This window comes from Lynx canadensis, chromosome D1 (genome assembly GCF_007474595.2).
Source record: "Lynx canadensis isolate LIC74 chromosome D1, mLynCan4.pri.v2, whole genome shotgun sequence".
Lineage (NCBI taxonomy): Eukaryota > Metazoa > Chordata > Mammalia > Carnivora > Felidae > Lynx > Lynx canadensis.
The window spans coordinates 15,894,584-15,917,185 of record NC_044312.2 but is presented as its reverse complement, the minus strand read 5'-3'; the positions used below and the strand labels follow the sequence as shown (position 1 = coordinate 15,917,185).

At 42.3% G+C, this 22,602-nt stretch overlaps 3 protein-coding genes across 6 annotated transcripts in view; 1 reads left to right on the top strand and 2 right to left on the bottom strand.

Annotated features, from left to right (window-relative positions):
- The window catches only part of UBE4A (ubiquitination factor E4A), a 35,626-nt gene extending 26,159 nt beyond the window's left edge, over positions 1-9,467 (bottom strand). The window contains exons 1-2 of the mRNA XM_030331733.1: positions 9,361-9,467; positions 4,242-4,403 (exon numbers count right to left, since the gene is read on the bottom strand). Of these exons, the coding sequence (XP_030187593.1) occupies positions 4,242-4,362 (121 nt within the window). The 5' untranslated portion in view covers positions 4,363-4,403; positions 9,361-9,467. The remainder of the gene's footprint in view (positions 1-4,241; positions 4,404-9,360) is intronic.
- Positions 9,468-11,594: 2,127 nt separating this feature from the next.
- Positions 11,595-11,862, top strand: LOC115524945 (guanine nucleotide-binding protein G(I)/G(S)/G(O) subunit gamma-3-like). The gene has a single exon (XM_032594983.1). The coding sequence runs from the start codon at positions 11,595-11,597 to the stop codon at positions 11,820-11,822; it is 228 nt and encodes a 75-aa protein (XP_032450874.1). The 3' UTR covers positions 11,823-11,862.
- Positions 11,863-14,180: 2,318 nt separating this feature from the next.
- Positions 14,181-22,414, bottom strand: CD3G (CD3g molecule). Of its 4 annotated transcripts, none has more exons than XM_030331743.1 (7): positions 22,255-22,414; positions 17,844-17,867; positions 17,154-17,381; positions 16,418-16,549; positions 15,744-15,787; positions 15,261-15,344; positions 14,181-14,642 (listed from the first exon to the last, which is right to left on the bottom strand). In XM_030331743.1, exons 1-6 carry the CDS (start codon positions 22,307-22,309, stop codon positions 15,279-15,281), a joined length of 549 nt encoding a protein of 182 aa, XP_030187603.1. In that variant the 5' UTR covers positions 22,310-22,414; the 3' UTR covers positions 14,181-14,642; positions 15,261-15,278. The 4 variants fall into 4 exon arrangements, with proteins under 4 accessions (XP_030187603.1, XP_030187605.1, XP_030187601.1 ...); XM_030331745.1 differs by having other exon boundaries at positions 15,265-15,344; XM_030331741.2 differs by having other exon boundaries at positions 14,181-14,835; positions 22,255-22,413.
- Between the last annotated feature and the right edge of the window lie 188 nt (positions 22,415-22,602).

The window sequence follows — 22,602 nt, the reverse complement described above, 5'->3', positions numbered from 1 at the left end:
TAGTAAACATCTCAAGTCAGGCACCATCTTTTTTAAAAACTTGAGATAGAAATGACATGCAACATTATATTAGTTTTAGGCATACAACATAATGATTTGATGTATGTATACATTGCTAAATGATCACCACAGTAAGTCTAGTTAACATCTGTCACCATATAATTAAAAAAACTATTTTCTCTTGTGTCAAGAACCTTTAAGATGTACTCTCTTAGTAACTTGCAAATATGCAATACAGTATTAGGAGCCACAGTCACCATGCTGTTCATTACACCCCCAGGACTTATTTATTTCTAACTGATGTTTGTACCTTTTGATCCCCCGTACCCACTCTGGGCAACCACCAATCTGTTTATCTGAGAGCTTTCTCTCCTTTTTTTAGATTTCACATATAACTGAGAACATCTGTTTGTTTGTATTGGTCTTTTACCGTCTGACTTATTTCACTTTACACAATACCCTCAAGGTTTGTCCATGTTGTTGCAAGTGGCAACAAACGTGTGTGTGTGTGTGTGTATGTGTGTATCATATCTTCTTTGTCCACGCATTCATCAACGGACACAGGATATTTCCATGTCTTGGCCATTGTAAGCAATGCTGCAATGAACATGGGGGTGCATGTATCTTTTTAAGTTAGTGTTTTCATTTCCTTTGGAGAAATCTCCAGAAGTGGAGTTGCTGGATCATATGGTAGTTCTATTTTTAATTTTTTGAGGAACCTCTATACTGTTTTTCCATAGTGGCTGCACCAATTTACATTCCCACCGACAGCACACAAGGGTTCCCTTTCCTCCACATCCTCACCAACTTGTTATTTTTTGTTTTTTGATTACAGCCATTCTAACAGGTGTGAGGTGATACCTCCCTGTGGTTTTGATTTGCATTTCTTGGACGATGAGTAATGCTGAGCACCTTTTCATGTACTTGTTGGTCATCTGCATGTCTTCCTTGGGATAATGTCTGTACAGACCTTCTGCCCATTTTTTAATTGGATTATTTGTGTTTTTTTAGCTACTGAGCTGCCTCAGGCAACGTCTTAAGTATAGGATTCTGAGATCCCTGGCTGAAATCCTACCACATTTTACACATCAAAAGTTTTATTCTTTCTATTCATTAATTGATTGCACTCCCTATTAGGAAAAATGGCAACTATGTTCCCTACAGAATCCTAGTGAACGAAGATTTACCTAATAGATCAACATGCCTTTAATTATTTCAAAGACACGCTTTTTCCTGATTTTAAGAGAACACATATGTTTTAATAATCTATTAATAGCAAAGCATTCCAGATATTTTTTTCTATTCTGAGATGCTAATGTTTATTGCTAGGATTTTCAGTTACAAAAGAGGAAGGGGTATCATACTATATACACTGCTTTTCAAACTTAATCAGCACCAACACCTTTCTCTGTTAGGTCATTTATAGGCCTACCTCATTCTTTGCAATAGCTCACTGTATTGCATTGTATGCACACACTCTGATTTGTGTAGCTACTTCTCAAGTGATGAACATTTGGGCTGTTTCCAACTTTTCATGATTTCAAACACTACTGCACCGAATAGTACTCTTTTTGTACACCTGTCTGAGTATTTCTGTAAGGTAAATTTGTAGAAGCACAATTGCTGAGTTAAAGAGCTTGCACATTTAAAAGTTAACATATACTACCAAATTATTCTCAGAAAGGTTGCTCTCATTTACAAGCCCATCACAAATTTCAGGGGCGCCTGGGTGGCTCAGTCAGCTGAGGGTCCGACTTTGGCTCAGGTCATGATCTCATGGTTCATGAGTTTAAGCCCTGCATTGGGCTCACTGCTGTCAGCAAACAGCCTGCCTCAGATCCTCTGTCTCCCCACCCTTCGCCCCTCCACTGCTTTCTCTGAAAGATAAACATAAAAAAAAAAAACAAAAAACTTCACAAATTTCATAGGTAAAAACCTAAATATTATTTTTTTTAAGTTTACTCATTTTGAAGAGAGAGTGAGAGAGAGAGCAAGCAGAAGGGCAGAGAGAGAGGAAGACAGAGAATCTCAAGGAGGCTCTGTGCTGTCAGTGCAGAGCCTGACATGGGGCTCGAACTCACGAACCATTAAGATCATGACCCGAGCTGAAATCAAAGGTTGGAGACTCAATCGACTGAGCCACTCGGGTGCCCCTAACCTAATTGTTTTTTTAATGGGTAGTATTCTAATTATTAGTGAGACTGGATTTTTTTTTAAGTTTATTTACTTATTTTGAGAGAGAGAGAAAGAGAGACAGAGAGAGAGAGAGAGAGAGAGAGAGAGAGAGAGAGAGAGAGAGAGAAAGCGCAAGCAGGGGAGGGACAGAAAGAATCCCAAGCAGGCTCTGTGCTCTCAGCTTGGAGCCCAGCTTAAGGCTTGAATCACAAACTGTGAGATCATGACCTGAGCTGAAACCAGGAGTTGGATGCTTAACCGACTGAGCCACCTTGGCGCCCCAAGACTGGATTCTTTAAATCATTTGATTATTGTATATAAATTGCTTGTTCAAATCTTTTTTTCCCCCTCTGATTTGTTACTATTTTCTTATTGACTGGATCTCTTTACATTTTTCTAAAGCAGCCTGAATGAGTGCCCCTCAGAAAGGAACTCCTGCCGAAGGAGAAGCAGTGAGGTGCCGCTCGCTGAAAGCCACGCGAAAAAAATAAATAAGTAAAAGCCACACGAGCCCGCATCTGTTTTTCTCTGCCGACACAGTGATTGTTCTGAAAGTCCAGGCAAAATTCTCAGAATGTAAGAGTTGCTTCGGGTGGTGAGTTTCGCCAACGTGAGGCTCAACGTAGGAGGTCAAAGGTTCTGGCACAGCACTAGGTGGTGGCGGAAAACAGGTTAGATCTGGTGGCAAACTCAGTGTAAACAAACGAAGATGAGGAGGAGCCAAAACAGTAACAGAAGGGCATGTACCTGATCTGTCCCCACTGCTGGTGCCTGCAACCCTCCCAATTCCAGCCAGTTGGGATGTCTGCCGCCAGCCAGAAGGACAAACATTCTGTTGCTCTCCTATATGGCTAAGTTCTCCTCTGAACCCCGAGTGAGACAGGAGCTAAGAACCTATGTAGCAGAATTCCCCTCAACCATACACTCATAAATCTTATTTTCCCATTTCCTTATTTTTCTTATTTCTCACCCCCCCTTTGTCTCCTGCAGTCTCCTAATTCAAGCTTTCTCCTCCTATATCCTGGCATCAGGAAGAGATTTCAGAGACTGAGACCCAGAGCTGCCTCCTTCTATCATGTTAGAAAGTCAGCGTTACATGGATTTCTCCCTAGCTTCATCCATCACCCTGTCTACTACTCATCCATCTTGCCCTTACCTCCCTTTAATTCAGTCCTGATCGGAGTGCAAGGCCACAAGTCAGCTATGCATATGAACACTTTTGAAATAAAATAAAGGGAAAAGACAAACATTTCTCCTTTCCAAACAAAACTATTATTCTTTTTGGAGAGAGAAGGACAGCAACTTCTGGCTTGAAAGACTGTGAATATCCTCAGAAGACTAATTTTGAGAAATATCATCCCAATTCTTCTTGGCTATATGTCTTCTCATAGGAGGAAGCTAGCCTTGACCTTAATTTTGGTCCGAGATGAGGAACACCATTTTTCTGATTAGTGAGATATTATTGTTGTTGTTGTTGTTATTATTATTATTATTATTTTCACATGCAGGTTTTCTTAGAAATCTGTTCTAATAGCAGTACGCTATGAAAGTGGCCATTCTACAAAATGGGAGAGGTATTTTGTTTGGGATGGACTCTGAAGCATTGAGCTTAAGAACAACTTTCATTTATTTGTCTACCAAAAAGCCAAAAAGCTTTTAGAATATTCTTCCTTTTACACATCTGCTTTCTATAGCTGCATATAGTGTGCTTTCCACACCTATGCCTACAACCTCAGCTTCCTATGTTAAAAAGATTTCTTTAAATATCTTTTACTAGGTGATTTTTAAAAGAAACAACTTGACAGCTTTGGAACCACGACTGGCGTCTGTTACTACGGAACCACCTGTTAACTGGTCTCTTTTCATGCAGGGGGAGGATAGGACCCAAAAACAAAACAGATAACAAAAATGAACACCCCCACCCCCAATTTATGCCCTAAACAAACAAAAAATGACTTCTGCCCCAAACCTCAATTCCAATTGCAATTACGGACCCAAAGAAGACTTCATCCGGGAAGACCCCATTCTAGGTCATCTCATCTGCTGCTATTGGCCCCTCTACTTACCAGATTGCTGCTTCAGCTGCTCTTTTTGGATTGCTGCAAACTGCTTGGCATCAGCCAGGGAGCCAAAAAGAGCAGCAAAGGGGTTACTTGAGATGTTGTTGTTATTCTCCTGGTCTGTCATTTCACTTTAAAGTATCCTCCATCCAGACCTAGGGGGAGGGGCTGCAGAGAGGACAGGTATCAGACACAGAGGGGCAGGCAGGACAGCTGTAACATAGCCACAGTCAGGTCTCTCCCCGTGTCTCGAATACAATACGTTTAAAAGGCTTTGGGTGACACTTTTCCATTCCTGTTCTAAGGCGCAAGGTGTTTTTAGCAAAATGGTTACAAAGCCACCGACTGGACAAGTTGGCCTGATTTGGGGGCAGCTAAAACCAGAAAGCTTTAAAAATAAAAATGTTCAGCTGGAATACATTTATCTGTTGACATATTTCTATTGCCTTTAAAGAATAGGTTAAATAGAAAGAATTACTAAAGTCAACGGAGGAACCCATCTACTCATTGTGATGCGGCACTGAGTGAAAAATAATATGACAATAGCTACACATTTCCCATAAATCTCTAGGCCAGCCAATGAGTTCCCATTCACCATGAACGTAAGATGGCGCTCGCTCAGGCTTCTAGGACTTAGAGCTGGAAGCGGGAATTCCTCAGCTACAAATAAACAAACAGCAAGCCTTCACTGGAGATGGAAGGGCAAACCAGGACAGGAACCTGATCAGTAGCGTGCTGTGGGTTTTCAGTATGCATTAGGCAATTTATCTCTACTCCTAGGCTTACAACAATTGATATTTCTTCCGCTAAAAACGAAATGGTCTTTGCTTATTTCTATATTTAACTTTCACGATCTGATTTTTTCATACCCCCGCAGACACACACATGTCCCTAATGTGTAACAGGAAATAGATATATACCTGGAAGGTATTTAGTGGAGCTGACTGAGCCTGCATTTGCACCCTTCTGACTACAGGTCCTCATTCAAGCGCCAAGGGGACTCAGTGGCACAGTGGGAGGAGCAGAGCACCCTGAAAGGCTTTCTCCCCTTTCTGAAATTTTAAGGCCATGGCATAGAAACACAACCCTGAAAAGGGTGGGAAGAGACAAAGGGTAGGACTATTCTGCCCACAAGGATGTTGACTGCTAAGAGGACAGAGGCCTCAAAAGGAGTGGGGATGGGGTATGAAAGAAGGAGAAAAAAAAAAAAACTGGCCTATCTTTAATCTACTGATGTAAGACTCCTTATAGAATCATATTAACAAAAGCCAATGTGAGTTGGAAAAGTTACCCTTATTATTGGGTGGAAGAGAGATTTTAACACTTGACAATCCTGCGCCATCTCCGCCAGCTGCTTCACGCTCCTCTGTCCCGTTTTCTACATAAGAGCTAATGGCTAATTATCTGTAATGACTTAGGCACGCAGTCTAGACTCCTCTCAGCATGGTTCTGGGCTTTAATGCTCCAGGAACTGAACTGTTAGATGTTGCTCTATGTATTTTATTTTTTGTTATGTATAGTTTAGTTAAGCTTAACAATCAAAAATAAAGATAGCACATTTAGTGCTAGAATTCACAACAATCCTTGAGAGGACTTTCCCCTCATTTAACCACTGCACAGGCTTAACTGTTACCCCTAATTCAAGTTAAGACATTGATTGTCTATTGTTAGCTGACCGCCACTCTGCCTCTATCCTAAGGTACCCTAAAGTCCAGAGGAATGCAAAAAGTGTAATGACCTCTTGTTATTTTCTGTCTTCAAAACATCATCCTCTTTTTTCAACGTGACACCCCACATTCTTTCTTTGGGGATCCATCCCATTCCCAGCCCATGTGTTCAGAAGATGGTCTCACACATTAGCTTTAGGAATGGCCATATGAATCTGGCCTGGCCAAAAAGAGTACAGCGTATTCTGGCCAAAGTGACTGAGGGGTGGGCACAAGACCCTAACAAGGCCTATCAGGATCAATGAACGTCCAGCTTTAGGCCTTTGGCTGAAATGTACAGAAAAAGGAACTCTTTTTTCCTGCTTGGATTGTTAGGGGGTATGATATAATCCTGGAATTGTGATCTTTCCATCATCTAGAAAAGCCTTAGCCCAAAACTAAGTAACCTATAGGAAAAGAGTTGAGAGATGGAAAGGGAAAGTCTTTCAGTGTGTGTGTGTAAATATATAATATATAATATGTAATATATAATATTACATGTGTAATATGTATATATAACATACATATATATACAAATATATATAAAAGCCAATTCAAAGGGGTTTAAAATATATATATATTTACATATATATATACATATATATACAAATATATACATATGTGTAATATGTATATATAATATACATATATACACAAATATATATAAAAGCCAATTCAAAGGGGTTTAAAAAAATTTTTTTTACTGTTTATTTTTGTGAGAGAGAGAGAGAGAGAGAGAGAGAGACATACAGAACGTGAGCTGGGAGGGGCAGAGGGAGAGGGAGGCACAGAAACCAAAGCAGGCTCCAGGCTCTGAGCTGTCAGCACAGAGCCCGAAGTGGGCTCGAACTCACGAGCTGTGAGATCATGACCTGAGCCGAAGTTGGACGCTTAACCGACTGAACCACCCAGGCGCCCCTCCAAGGGGTTTTTAAACACACAACTGAGGAGCGCCAGGCTGGCTCCGTCAGTAGAGAATGCAACTCCTGATCTCAGGGTTCTAAGTTTGAGCCCCACATTGGGTATAGAGATTACTTAAAAATAGGATCTTATTAAAGAAAACCCCCACAATTGAGAAGAGTTTAGTTTAATACAAAGGAGATGATGCATCATCTGCACCATGTTTGTAGAAAGGAAGTTGAAAGCTAGGAATACAGAACATATGAAAAGACAGGATCCTAAGACTATCAAGACAAATGAACAGGGTTTATGATAATAAATGGCATTATTTCCTCCTTTCTCAATACTATACTGTCATATTATAAAAAGAAGCTAGCTTCCCATTACATTTTATCTATATTAATAGGATTTATAACTTTCTATGCTGTATTCCTAATGCAAATCTTCTACCCTGCTAGACAGGAAGCAATTTGAGTACATTTTCATGTCTGATTAGGTTTTCTTCCGTGTCTGGCATTATATATCACCATCACAAAATCCCACATACATATTTATTAAATGATTTAACCTTACATGTAATTACTCCTGACCTTGTAATCAATAGCAGCACCCATGATCCTACAAGGGCTTTGCTATGTGTCTTGGGTCACAGTAGCAGCTCAAACTTCCGGGCCAGACACTTGTGGCTCTTTGGTATCTCAGCATGTATAGGGTACAGACAGAAATAAATCTCTTGTCATCTCCGCTTTGTGTCTTTTTGAAGAACAAAAGCTTTTGCCTGTCCTCACTAAGTTCATCTTTTTCATATGAACTTCAACTCTGTGCACAAGCTACTGTCGTAGTCAAATGGCAAATACTGTGTAACCACTTACAGAAAAGTTTCATAGGAAAAGGGAGGAATGATCACTTGATGGGAGTCTTTGTGGAGATGATCAATGGTCTCACAAATGTTAAGAGCACCTAGATATCACCCACTCCAAAAGATCTGATAAAATGGAACCCTGATATTTTGTTTTAATATTCAATGGCACAGATTATTTATAATCTTCTGTTTTCAACTGCCATACAGAGATACAGCACCATCCTGTTGGTGGTGGCACCACCAACCCTTAAGAGCTTTTGGATTTGATTCCTTTTTCTTTTTTTTTAATGTTTATTTATTTATTTTTGAGACAGAGAGAACACAAGCAGGGCAGGGCAGACAGAGAGGAAGACACAGAATCCAAAGCAGGTTCCAGACTCTGAGCTGTCAGCACAGAACCCGAGGTGGGGCTTGAACCCACGAACTGAGATCATGACCTGAGCAGCAGTCGGACGCTCAACTGACTGAGCCACCCAGGTGCCCCGGATTTGATTCCTTTTTAATATTTCCTACTTAAAAACACAATTCACTCAGATAATACTCCCTGCAAGGGTCTACATCTATAATAGCTACTTATTTCCAGTCCTACAAAAATCCTTTCATCCCCACCTCCATTCAATCTTTTGTTTATGAACCGTACTGCTAATCCCTAAGGACCAATGTCAGCTCTTAAAAAGGTGAGCACACAAATGTTTTAACATCAGACTTAGTAATGCTTTTAAACAGAAATACGTAGAATACTTCATAAAACTGGATTGGCAAAATCAAGCTCTACTAAACCATACTCAGTAAGGTCTCTGTCCTGGTGAGTAATACATACATTAAACCAAAAAAGAATTAAAATGTTTTCATTGTTATATGTTCCACGCCCAAATCCTTTCAGGTCCTGATAATGTGGCAAGAGATCCTAACAACATTTCAGCAAGTTAAAAGGATCTCATCGAGTTAAAAAGCTGACAGCATTCTTTCCTGGGTCCCATTTTATCTCAGGAGGACTCCCATGTGAGAGCAAAACAGTGAGACTAAACACATCCTTGTTCTGGGAGTGAAAAACTGATCCCAAAGAGAAGACCCATCAAATATAAGCTCCCGAGCTGTGGTTACGCAATCTTATTAGTGTCTTCTACACCCTTTTACTGAGGGAGAACGAAGCAGAGTGCCAGGAGAGTTCTGAGTAGTGAACTGATCAGGTGGCTGAAGAAATGTCACCATCTTGCCATATGTATTCAGCTGGCTTGATTACTGCGTCCCGTGCTTAATTCATATTACCTTCTTTGGTATCTGGCTATTTGCTGTCTACGCTTTACATGTCATCCCTCCAGGTTCCATAAGGGATTCGCGGCAAGGAAGGAGACCCACCCACTCGGCGCTCATTCCAGAGGAAGGAAGTCAAAGATAATACATGGCCAGTATTCTGGCCTTTTCCTGGAAGGGAATGGCAAAGAAGGGGAGAGATGCCAGAAGCTGGGGGCACTGTAAAGGGTTCCCAAATCAGACAGAGTCGAAGTTCATGAAGGAGAGGGTCAAGGGTCAGGAAAGCACAGGAGAAGGAATTTGGAGGCAAAAGTGCAGAGGCCCAGAGCGGCATTCAACTAGGAGAAAAATATCCCATCGCAGACTCAACGACCCCCTCCCCTGAAGCTATTTCCTCTCTTACCAGAGCCTGAAAGGCCAGCAGCGACGACACGACAGAAGTCTTAGCGGCCGAAGGGTTCCCACTTCCGACTCAGCACGACAACCGGAGCTTACATCACGACCAGGCGCCAGGCCTTGCGGAATCTCATCCGGGCGCCGGAAACAGGGTGTGCCGCCCAGCTCGGGGAACTGGCGCGCAAATACCTCGACGGCGCATGCGTCAGCCTGGTGGGCGGGGCGGAAGTGCCTCTGGGCTCCTGGGGGGCGGGGCCGGGTTGGAGGAGGGGCTGAGAAAGACAGCATTGGGGAGGTGGGGTGTCCGCGGGGCCGCCTGGAGCTTGGTGAAATACGAGTGTCGTGCCTTTTTGAAGCGGCTTCTGTTGCTCTTCATAGATTATTATTATCTATGAGGCAACAACGGCAATAACAACAATAATAGTAACATAAAATTTTGAGCTCTTATTAGGTGTCAGGCAGTGTGCTAAGATACGGTAGCTTTGGATTTTATTTTTCTTGCTGTAAAGTGTCAATATGCATGCTACAAGGTTACTTTGAGGTACACAAAGGCTGTGAAAGCAGCATACTTTTCAAGAGTGCAAGTGAAAAGACAATTCATAGAATGAAACACAATATTTGTAAATCATATATCCGACAAAGGATTCACATCCAAAATATGTAAAGAACTTATACAACTCAACAACAAAAACTCCACACAATGTGATTCAAAAATGGGCAATGGACTTGAATGGACATTTCTCCAAGGAGGATATACAAATGGCTAATAAGCACACGAAAAGATGCTCAATGTCGCTAATTAGGGAAATGCAAATTGAAACTGCAATGAAATAACACCTCACATTCTTTAGGAAGAAGCCTATTACCAAAATAAATAAATAAATAAATAAATAAATAAATAAATAAATAGAAAGAAAAAAGGAAAAAAAAAGAAAAAGAAAAAAAGGAAAATATGTGTTGTTGTCGAGAAGAAATAGCAACCCTTGAGCGTTGCTGATGGGAATGTAAAACAGTGCAGCACTTTGGGGAAATTTTTGGTGGTTCCTCAAATAGTTAAACATAGAATTACCATATGATGCAATAAATTCCACTGCTGGGTATAAACCTCAAAGAATTGAAGGCAGAGACTCAAACAAGTACTTGTACACCAATGTTCGTAGCAAAATTATTCATACTAGCCAAAAGGTGGAAACAACCCAAAATGTCCAGGGATGAATGAATGAATAAACAAAATGTGGTATATACCTGCAATTGACTGTTATGCAGCCTTAAAAAATCTGAAATTCTAATACATGCTGTAACATGGATAAACTTTGAAAACATTGTTATATGAAATAAGCCAGAGACAAAAGGGCAAATATTGTGTAATTCCATTTATATGTGGTACCTAGCATAGACAAATTCATAGACATAGAAAAGTAGAATAGAGGTTATTAGGAGCTGGGGGGAAGGGAAGAATGGGGAATTATTGTTTAATGGGTACAGAGGTTGAGATGATGAAAAGTCCTTGAAATGGATAGTGGTGATGGTTGCACAACACTGTAAATGTACTTGTCTGGTGAAATTGGAGTGGTGACACCACTTAAAATCAATAGGCACAAGATGGATCATTCAAAAAATATTTCCGGGGGGCACCCGGGTGGCTCAGTTGGTTAGGGGTCCACTTCTTGGTTTCTGCTCAGGTCATGATCTCATGTTCATAGGTTCAAGACCCTCGTTGGGCTCTGCGGTGACAGTGAAGAGCCTGCTTGGGATTCTCCCTCTCTCTCTGCCCCTCCCCGTCTCATGCTGAATCTGTCTCTCTCAAAATAAATAAATAAACTTAAAAAAAAAATAGTTCTGGAATAACTGGATAGCTATACAGTTTAAAAATTAGTCAATATATTTGGCCTTTGCATTAAAATGAATTCAAGATGGATCAAAGATTTAAACGTATGAAATGACACCATAAAAATGCTGGTGGAATTCATAGGAAAAAATTCTTAAAAGAATAATCTTAAAATGGGGAAGATCTTTCTAAATAGGAAACAGCCTAGAGTGCTTGAGCTGCAGGAACTGGGTCCAGCCCTCGAGGGACCTGTGCCCTGACCCTCCCCAGTGGCCTTCTTTGTATCAGCTGTTTCTGCTGCTGCAGTAGATACTTTCAGGTGCAACTTCCTGCAAGGTGGGGCACCCATCTCAGGCAGGTTTTGTGCACCCCGCTGACTACCCCACAGGGCCCTCGCTGCCGGTGGCCTCAGGATGAAAGCGGAGACCCCTGTGAACAGCACAATGAGTACTGAGCAAGCCCGCAAGATGGTGGAACAGCTTAAGAGTGAAGCCACCTTGTGCCGGATAAAGGTGTTCAAGGCAGCACCAGACTTGATGGCTTACTGTGATGCCCACTCCTGCGAGGATCCCCTCATCACCCCTGTGCCCACTTTGGAGAACCTCTTCTGGGAGAAGAAGTTCTTCTGTGCCCTCCTTTGAATTGCTCTGTCCCTCCCCCCAAGCTCTTCACCTTTCCCTCTCCTAGGCCCTTCCTTAGGTCAGTAACTGTCGTGAGCCCCCGAGGGTCCCTGCGTCCCATCCCTAGCCCTTGTCCAACCCTGTGAGGTATTCTGAAGCTCTCTGTCACCTATCTGTCGACCCCATTTTGTCGCCCACTGCAGCTGAGCTCAAGTACCCCCTGACTGGGGGAGGCCCCTTTAGCTCCATCCCCAGAAGGGCCGTCAGACTCTGCCAGCATCCTGCTGGCTTCTCTCTGTGACTGGTCAGACAATGGAGAGAGGGATAGCCCGGGTCAGTGCTCTCAGTCTCACCTGGAGCTATGAGAAGGGTAAAACCATTTAAAGAATAAAGTCATCCAGACTCTCAAAAAAAAAAAAAAAAAAAAAAAAAAAAAAAAAAAAAAAAAAGGAAACAACCTAGAAGCCATAAAAGACCAACGAATTCTGCATTATATGCAGATATTTGTAAAATGTGCACAGAAAACCAATCATCATTAAGTCAAAGAACAAATACCAAAGTTGGAAAAATATTTGCAACTAATATCACAGACAAAAGATCTAGTTTCCCACATATGTAAAGAGCTGTTGCAAGTCAATCAGAAAAAGATAAAAAAGATATGAGCCTGTATATCATGAGAGGGAAAAACTCGTGGCTCTCATTTTTTATAAGAAGAATGTAAATTAAAACTACACTGCGATGCTATATTTAACTTATCAGATTGGCAAAGCTCAAAAAGTATGGAGTAAAAGACACTCTCCATTATTATTATTAGGACTATATACTGGTCCAACCTCCATTAGGTGCAATTTGGCAATATTTAATAAAATTGCAAGTGCAAACACATTACAGAATCCAAATTTCATTTATTTGTATTTGTTACAAATAGTCTTAAGCATGTTCAAATGTCACAACTAAAACTATGGAAATTTTAACTGTAAAAAGAAGACATAGAAGAAATCTTTGTGATCTTGGGTTTGGCAAAGAGTTCTTAGACATGATACCAAAGGCACAATCCATAAGAGAAAAAATGGATAAAATGGACTTCATCAAAATTAAATTTTCTTTGTGCTTCAAAAGTCACCATGAAGAGAATGAGAAGGCAAGCCGCAGACTGGTAGATGTATTTCCAAATAATGTCTTGTAATAAAAGACTCGTATTCAAAATATATAAGAACTCTTTCAACAGTGAGACAAAAAAAAAAAAACTAAAAAAAAAAAAAGATTTGAATAGACATTTCACGAAAGATGTAAGAAAGGCTAATAAGCATGTGAAAAGATGTTCAACATCATTAGTCATTAGGGAAATGCAAATTAAAGGTCCAGTAAATACCATTTTATACCTACGAGAATGGCTATACTAAAAAAATATATAGTAACAAATATTGGTGAGGATGTGGAGAAACAGAAACCCTCACCCATTGCTAGTGGGTATGTAAAATGGTACAGGGAGTTTCTTAAAAAGCTAAACAGAGATTTACCATACAATCTAGCAATTCTTCACACCCATGAATCAACCCGAGAAAAATGAAGACACCCACACAAAGATTAACATGAGAATGTCCAGAGCAGCTTGTATAATTCCATTTATATGAAATGTCCAGAAAAGGCAAATCTGATGCGACAGAAAAGATAATAGTCATCGCCTGGGGCTGAGGGTGGGAACAGGGAATGACTGGAAACAGCACAAGGAATCTGAAGAAACGCAATGAAAATGTTCTACAACTGGTTTATGGTGATGATGGTACAATTGAGTAAATTCTCTAACACGGAGAACAGGAGAAATTGCTTAAAATGAGTGAATTTTATGGTATGTAAACTATACCTCAATACAATTATTTTTTTTAGATGACATACAATGTTAGTCATTACAGCATCGTAAGAACAAAATATTGGAAGCAACTTAAATGTCCATCAGTAGAGCATTGGTTAAATAAAATATAGCGTATCTGTACAACGTGGCTGCATTAAAAAAAAAGTTCCTTTACTTATTGATATGAAATAATCTTAAGGTTATTTTTTAAAAAATTTATTTATCTATTTTGAGAGAGACAGAGAGACAGAGAGAGAGAGAGAGGTTGGGGCAGAGAGAGAGAGAGAGAGAGAGAGAGAGAGAATCCCAAGCAGGCTTCACGCTGTCAGCACAGAGCCCAACGTGGGGCTTGAACTCATGAACCATGAGATCATAACCTGAGCTGAGATGAAAAGTCAGATGCTCAACTGACTGAGCCACCCAGCTGCATCAATCTTAGGGTTTTATTAGGTGAAAGTGCAAGATGTAGACAGTATGATACCATTGGTGTGAAAAATAGGGAAAGGGAGAATAACGTGTACTTAAGAGTTTGCTTGTGTATGCCTAGAATACTCTGATTTATAACACCTTATATGAAACTAGTATGTTGTTTTGTCTCTGGGGAGGACAGCTGAATGGCTGGGGATGGAGGTGGAGGGAGACCTTTCATTGCATATTTAAACCAAGTAAATTATGACACATACAAAAAGTAAACAAAAATTAAAACTTTAAAAAATAATATTCAAATAGAGGGGGTTGTTAGATCTTTTCAATCTTCTTTTACAGAAAAACTACCTTCCAATAGGTGGCGCTCCTGCAACACCATACATATTATTTTCCTTTAATTTGGTTTGATTTTGAGAAAAATCCAAATTTGTTCTGATGGCCTTTCTTCTCCATTTGTCGCCTTTGGGAAACTTGAATCTAGATTTAGGGCTGAGATTCTCTCAGCTAGGAGTGCTCCAAAACGTATTGCTATGTTCCTGAGACCTATCCAGAAGGGAGGACACCTGGATTGAAAAAAGAAAAATTGGGGTGGGTTCAGAAAACCAAATAATGCTTGGGTCTTGTTTTCCTGATAGACACTTTTCCTGCTTGATTGGATCAGAACTTCTGATTGATTGATTGGTTGATTGAAAGTTAATAGAGGTCAGTGGTTCTTAACAAAAGGTGATTTTGCCCTGGAGGAGACATTTGAAATATCTGGAGATTTAAAAAAAAAAAAAAAAAAGAAAAAAAAGTAAGGTTTATTTATTTTTGAGAGAGAGGGCAAGTGAGCAGGGGAGGGGCAGAAAGAGAGGGGAGACACAGAATCCAAAGCGGGCTCCAGGCTCTGAGCTGTCAACACAGAGTTGGAAGCTTAACCAACTGAGCCACCCAGACGTCCCTATGTGGAGATATTTTTTATTGTTACGGCTGGGGGCACCACTGGCATCTGGCAGACAGAGGCCAGGGATGCTGCTAAAAACCCTACAATGCACAGAGCAGTCCCGCACCACAGAGAATTATCAGTCACCCACTCTCCCCTAAGCTTTAGAGCTGGTTGGGGAAAGGAGACAGACTTGGCAGCAGTTGGAAGGGCAGGTAAAGGAAAGGTAATTTCTTAGAATTGGTATAGAAGAACACACCTACTTTGAGTCCTGAGTTCAATTTTTCCTCAATTGTTTTCCTTGAAGGTGGCTGTAATGGTCATTTTCCCGATCCTTGAGGGGCTAAAAAGGACAGCACGGTCATAAACTCATCTTCCCTCCCCCTCTCTGAATTAATTTGATGCATATTTATTGAATGCTTTTTCACGTGCAAGCCTTTGGAGTGGGTGCTTCCCTGTCCTGGGGGTGGAGAGAGGACAAGGGGGAAGGGAGGCTCTGTATACGGTTTCTTTGTGTGTCCCTCTCAGTGTGTCCTTCAACTTTTTCTCACTAGATCCTGACCTCAGTCTCTCTCAACCCTTCTTTTTCTTTCATCCGTTCTGCTCAAAGGGTAACTATGTAATCATCTGGTATGCCCTAAGTAGTTCCTTATCTGTACGGTATCCTCCAAATAACCTGCCCCCCCCCTCCAAATTTTACCCCGAATTGTAGCAATGTCTCTTTCATTCCCCCTTCCCTTACCTGGTAGAGCTGGTCATTGGACAACAGAGTCTGCTTGTCCGAAGCTGCACAAAAAATAAACAAAACACTCAAAGTAGAGTGGCTAATAAATTGGGTTCTATTCACACACTAGAGTACTAGCTAGCAGTGAGAATTAGTGAAATACATCTTCATACGAGAATACAGATACATCTCACAAGCATGTATCTGTATTTTGAGTGAAAGAAACACACACACGAGTATCTGCTGTATGAGTCCACTGACATAAGGAGTGAAAACAGGCAAAATTAATCAATGTTGTTAGAAGTCAGGATAGTGTTCACTTTGAGGGCTAGGGAGAGGCCGGAATTGACTACAGAGGGGACTTCTAGGGTGTTGGTAATATTCTCGGTCTTGAACTGGGTGTTGGATTCATGAGTGTGTTTGCTTTGTTTAGCTGTATGCTTGTCACTCATGCATTTTTCTATATGTAGGTTTTACGACAGTGAAGAGTTTTTTAAAAACACAGAGGAAAACCAGAGGGAGGTGGATCTTGTGACGGGCATGCATGCTGTGAAAAAGCGGTGTCCTTTTCACCCAACTGTGCGCGTCCACAACGCATGCCTACCTCGTCTCTTCTATTGGGTCTATGTCGGTAGGAAGGAAACTGAGGGTCCTAGGTGGCCTCCTCTCTCATTCAAGAACCTTCTTCTTACCTCTTGACTGGCGAACTCCATCCTGTCCAGCAATGAAGTAGACCCCAACAGCAAGGAATAAAATGCTGATGATCTCAGCGAAGACAAAGCCGGATACGGTGGCTCCGCTTAGTTCAATGCAGTTCTGACACACTGTGGGGAAAGGGAGGGACAAGGTCCTTCAGGGTGTGAAAGTGGTTCTTCTGAATCTTTTTCTCTTGCCTACAAGTGATAATGCCTATATTTAGGGTTGCAGATTCCTCTGTGCATGGTATGGAAAGGAATTGCCTGGGAGGACGCCTGCACTAAGAATGCAATACTTCTTGATGTCCTTCTATGGCCCAGGTGTCCTGGGGAAGCAAGCCCATGTAGTCTTACCACCAGGAACTATATGAAATAGAAGGAAGATCAGATCTTCTTCTCCGTGGTCAACTGCCTTCTACATTTGATTGCCGCTCACCTTGCAATCTCCTCTGTCTCCCCTAGCTACACCAACTCAGTTTATAGCAGCAAAAGCCGACTGCTCCAATCCGTGGGGGTCCATCCAAAACCAAACCAGGCTTTATAGGACCGGTTATGCTTTTCCAAGAAGATTGGGGGAACTGTGTGGTTATATTCAAAAAGAGGCAAGCTGAGATTAAGAGAGCCAGAACGGTTTCGTGTCTATTTCCATACTCGCCCACCCGGGGCAGGAAGCCCACCAGAACAGCAAGTACTGATTAATTGTACGACAAACGAACCGAAGGGGATTACATACTTCTGAAATACAGTTGGAGTGTTCTTGAGCGGTTCTCGGATCCTTGACACCAATATATCCCTCGAGGGTCCTTGATACTGCTTCCCAGATTCTGTATATTTTTATTCTTTTTGTGGGGCTGCATTTCCTTCCCATCTTTAAACCATGTGACATCTTTGTCTGGTGACTCACAAGTCAGAAGTACCAAACCATCTTCTCGATCGCTGTTTACTCTTACCACAGGAATTTCTGAAAAGGGAAAAAGCCATGGTCTGTTAAGGGTCTCTCCTCTGGAATTCTCCCTGCCCTGGGGTATCAGGACCAGACCATTACAGCAGTGCTTCTCAAACTTTAATGTGCACATGGATCACATGGGGATCTAGTGAGAATTTCAGGTTCCATTTAGTAGTTCTGGGAAGGGATTGCAATGTGGCATCTCCCAGGTGATGCTAATGCTGTTGGTTCATGAGTCTCACTTTGAATAGGCCGTAGCTGCTAGTGTCCTGTTTCTACTCCAAGAACTAGAGAATGAATCGCTTAGCTACAGGAAAACCACCTGTTCATGACTGGCCACTCATCTGGAAGGCAACGAGAGATTTGCTATTTATCATTCATCATCCCATCCCTTCCATCACTCATTCCTGTAGGACCACTATGGTAGGAACCATATTTCCATGAGACTTGAGGACAGAAAGAAGCCATGCACCCTACCTTGTTTTGACTGGGCCAGAGTACCTGTAGAGATAGAAGACAGAGAGCGGATTAGCTGGGCATAGAGTCATTCAGATGCCCTGAGGTAGCATTTCCATAGTCATTTGAGGCCAAGATAGAGAGAGATCCTAATCTACGGGAGTGGACGGTATTTATACTTATTTCATCGAAGTGTAGCCTAAATCATCAAATTGAATTCAGGGTGCTGTATAATAATGTGTCTGGTGTTTGTCCTGGATTCCTGGGAGGGAGTTTCTAAAGCCTTGGAATTTCATGAGCGATAAGATTGTCTGTTATTCTTAGTGGGCTTTTGGACCATATATGAGTTTATGCTAATGAGATGACTCAGGATGGGGCTGGTCAAGAACCATGTAATCTAGGACTTTGAGCCCTGGAAGGGAAGGGGGCTGGAGATTGAGTTCCGTCACATGGCCAATTATTCAATCAATTATACCTATGTCATGAAACCCCAATAAAAACTCAGTGCACAGGCACCTGGGTGGCTCAGTCAGTTGAACGTCTGACTCTTGATTTCAGGTTGGGTCATGATCCCAGGGTCGTGAGATTGAGCCTCATGTTAGGCTCCGTGCCGAGCAGGGAGCCTGCTTGAGACTCTCTCTCTCTCCCTCTGCCCCTCTCCCATGCTCACACGCTCTCTCTGTCTCAAATAAACAAAATTAAAAAAAAAACAACAAACCAACAACAACCAAAAACCTCAGTGGAACTTCCTTGTTGGTCAACACAATGTATTAGGAGGGTGATGTACTCTGATTCCACAGGGAGAAAGCACAGAAGCTCTGTGTTCAGGGCCCTCTCAGACTTGACTTTATGTGCTTCTTCATGGAAAATCCTGATTTTATTCTTTTATACTAAAACTGTAATAGTAAATGCGGCACTTTCCCGAGTTCCGTGCGTTGTTCTAACATATCATCAAATCTGGGAACCCTCCAGCTTTGTACTCCGTGTGTCAGAAGTGTAGGTGGTATGGGAACCTCTGAACTTGTGCCTGGAATTTAAAATGAGGGCAGTCTTGTTGGGGACAGTGTGCCCTTAACCTGTGGAGTCTGATATTAACTCTGGGTGGTTAGCGTCAGAACGGTACTGCAATATTCATAAGGGTATTGCCTGTGTAGTCTGGAATGCTCTGCTTTTTTTAGCAGCTAAAGTTCTGGCCAAACGTGGGCTTACACCAACTAAAGCCCCCCCTTTTAAAAAGTTTTTTTTTAATGTTTGTTTATTTTTGAGACAGAGAGAGACAGAGCATGACTGGGGGAGGGTCAGAGAGAGCGGGAGACGCAGAATCTGAAGCAGGCTCCAGGCTCTGAGCGGTCAGCACAGAGCCCGACGCGGGGCTCGAACTCACGGACCGCAAGATCACGACCTGAGCCGAAGTCGGCTGCCTAACCGACTGAGCCACCCAGGCGCCCCAAGACCTTTTAAAAGAAATGTTTATTTATTTATTTTGAGAGAGTGAGAGAGAGTGTGAGCAGGGGAGGGGCAGAGAGAGGGAGAGAGAGAGAGGGTCCCAAGCAAGCTCCGTACTAACAGCATGGAGCCCAACCTGGGGGTCAATCCCACGAACTGTGAGATCATGATCTGAGATGAAATCAAGAGACCCTTAACTGACTGAGCCACCCAGCCACCCCTACACTAAGTAAAGACTTTTTAAAGTATGTACTTCTAGAATCCTCAGCCTTGGTAATCCGTTTTTTTGTAGAAACCCTGGATGCCGTAGGGGAGGTAGGTATTCAATAGCCCTCAAATCTGTCTCAAAACTCAGGGTAGTAGAGTTGTATGGTAGATGTACTACAGAGCACTGACACGGGAATTCAACTCAAATGAGTTTAATCCAAACATGAACTAAGCACTGTTACGTACCTGGCATGATTAATCAGGGTGGAAAAAAAAGACTGTAATACAAGAACTAACTTGCTTCCAAAGGGTTTACAATGAAGTAGAAAAAATAAATATGTATGCAATTAATAGAATAGAATTTGTCAATTATCTTTAGTACTTCCATGAGTGCATATGAAAGGGGGTAGAAGCTATTGATTTTGCCCAAGAGTGAGGGACAGGGAAACCTTAACAGAGAAGGTGACGTTTGGCTGGGCCTCAAAGAATGATTAGGAATTCACCGGACAGAGAAGAGCATTCTGGGAAGAAAGAAGAGACGAGCAAAGACACGGGTTGGAAAAGGACAGAGAGGTAGTGCGTCTAGATGTAGAGCGTGTGATGGGGACAGATAGGGCAGAAGTGAAGTATGATGGGAAAAAAAGGTGTGATGGAAACGGTTGGAAGGAGTCGGCTATTTTAGAACTTCTAGCAGGACTGAACGGATTACTAATAGTACCTAGTACAGTATGTGGAACATGGTCAGAGCTTTACATTTGTTGAATGAATGCATGAATGACTGGATGATTGAATTAAAAAAAAAAAAGAAAAGCAAGACAAACCGTTAAGAAGATTTCTTGCTAGCCTTTCTTCCTGACCACCTGGTCACCATGGGAGGGACAAAGAGGTCCCTCATTCTAACTCAGATTTTATAGGAGAGAGGGTCCATCCACCTGATTGCTGACATGTTTTAATTTTGCTTCTCTGAGTCTTTCTCCTTTTTAGGGCTTGAGAGCTCATGTAGCCACATTTCCTAGGTTGACTAGTGAGCCAACAGAGCCCCAGAAAGGAGGCATTGTCCAAGTTCACACAGCTCACTGGTGGCTTGTCTTCTTCAAGTCCCCCGCTCAGCCATCACCCAGCTTGGTTTCAGCAAGTGGCACTGCCTTCCACTTAGTTCACTGAGAATGTAGATGCCTCTGGCTTCCTTTCCATCTACATGCCTACCCATGACTAAAGCCATCTTCCTTTCTCTTCGTCTCAGATGGTAAGGTTGTCTTCTCTGCATCCTTGAGCCCACTCTTGACTCCATCCTTCCAACATCAACTCCAGGACCTTGGTCTACTATCGTTTCCTTCAGCCTAGAAACGTGCTCAAATTTCTCTCACACTCAAAAATAGTTCATCTTAGACCCTATTTCCTTTTCTACTTACCACTTAAACTCTCCTCATCCAAACATCTTTAAAGAATAGTCTGGGGGTGCCTGGGTGGCTCAGTCAGTTAAGCATCCGACTTCAGCTCAGGTCATGATCTCACAGTCTGTGAGTTCGAGCCCTGCATTGGGCTCTGTGCTGACAGCTCAGAGCCTGGAGCCTGTTTCAGATCCTGTGTCCCGCTCTCTCTCTCTCTGCCCCTCCCCTGCTCATGCTCTGTCTCTCTCTGTCTCAAAAATAAATAAAAACATTAAAGTAAATAAATAAATAAAGAAACAAACTGAAAATTCTTGAAAAAAGAAATAAAGAATGGTTTGCATTTGGTGCACTTTATCACCTGCCCTGTATCTTCTACATGTTTCCATTCAGTTTCCACTCTCATACTACCCCACTGAAACTGTTATAAATCAGGCATGGCCCTCCTTTATTTTGCCAGATTCCACAGATTTAAACTTTTAAATATATTCTATCAGCAGACCTTTCTATAATATTTCATACTCTTGGGGATTCTTTCCTTCTGGAAGCTCTCTACTCCTTTGGTTTTCGATGGTATTGCCCTCATCTGGTTATTCCAGCCCTGTGATCATCCTCTTATCTCTTCTTCGAGATGTTTTTCTCTAATGACCCTTTAAAGGTTAATATCTTCTCAGTTCCATCCTCACTCCTCTTCTTTGGGGATCTCACATTGTACTTGTGTGATTTCAACAACTTTTGTGGTTTTAGCCTCCCCCCGGTAGGTGGAGAACCATCTCTAGTCCAGATTCCAGGCATTGACCCAGTTCATCTACTTCCTATTGTTTATTTCCAACTGCATATTCATACAGGCACCCTTTACTGCACCTTACATTCAATCTGGTGACGCTGAAGCTTCTCTCTCCAGTTAGACTATAAGCTCACTAGGGCAGAGGTTTTTATTCATCCTTATATCCTTCTAGCCTGTTATGTAATAGGATCTCACTCATATTTGTTGACCAGTTGACCAGCGGAGCAACCGAGTGAGCAAATGCCTTATCGGTCTGTCTGCTCCTCACTCCAGCTCTGCGTTAAGAAACACATACTTTTTCTCTTCAGGTTCCTGCCCTGTGCCCTTTGGGGCTACATTTGACCTAAGATGGCGGCATCCGGGTCCTCTCTCTAGCCTGTAAAGTCCTCTGTTTTCACTTCTGAAGAGACAGGGACCCCGTATCTCTCAAGGGAAACTGCTTCTCTCTGGCAAAGAACAGTAAGAGGCTTCATTTTTGCCCTTCCTTCTCAGAATTCTAATGTGATGGCTCTGGTAGGCTTGAGGTTAGAGATCCCAATATTGTTTCCCCCCTGGTGATGATCTCTTCCCCTGAGCCTTCCTCCAGGCTGCCAGAACCCCTTACCTTGAAGAAGAGTGACGGCCAGCATGAGGCCAGCCAGCTGCTTCCCCTGCTCCATGCCAGTCTCTGTCTTGTCCCTGCAGAAGCACTAAGCAACCCCTAGCAGCCAGCTGACCTGTTGAGCAGCTAGTCTGGCTCCGCCCAGCATCCTTCAGGCTGGGGCCCCTGTGAGAAAGCACGAATCTGAGCCTCCACCCTCTACTTGAAATGTGGGCAGAAGGGGGCCTCAGCAGGGCTGCAGGTGCAGATGTATTTTGCTTTTCTGTTAGGGAGTGGAGGATGGGAGGTGGCAAGAGGAAGAGGGAGAGAGTGCTGGATCCCCATTTCAGGGACAGCTTGCACAAGAAAACC

Coding starts and splice junctions, on each gene's coding strand:
- LOC115524945 (XM_032594983.1), top strand. CDS start 11,595: ATGAAAGCGGAGACCCCTGTGAACAGCACAATGAGTACTGAGCAAGCC.
- CD3G (XM_030331743.1), bottom strand. CDS start 22,309: ATGGAGCAGGGGAAGCAGCTGGCTGGCCTCATGCTGGCCGTCACTCTT. Junction 17,868..22,254: donor GGCCGTCACTCTTCTTCAAG/GTAAGGGGTTCT, acceptor CTATCTCTACAG/GTACTCTGGCCCAGTCAAAA. Junction 15,345..15,743: donor CCAATGACCAGCTCTACCAG/GTAAGGGAAGGG, acceptor TGTCCTTTTTAG/CCCCTCAAGGATCGGGAAAA.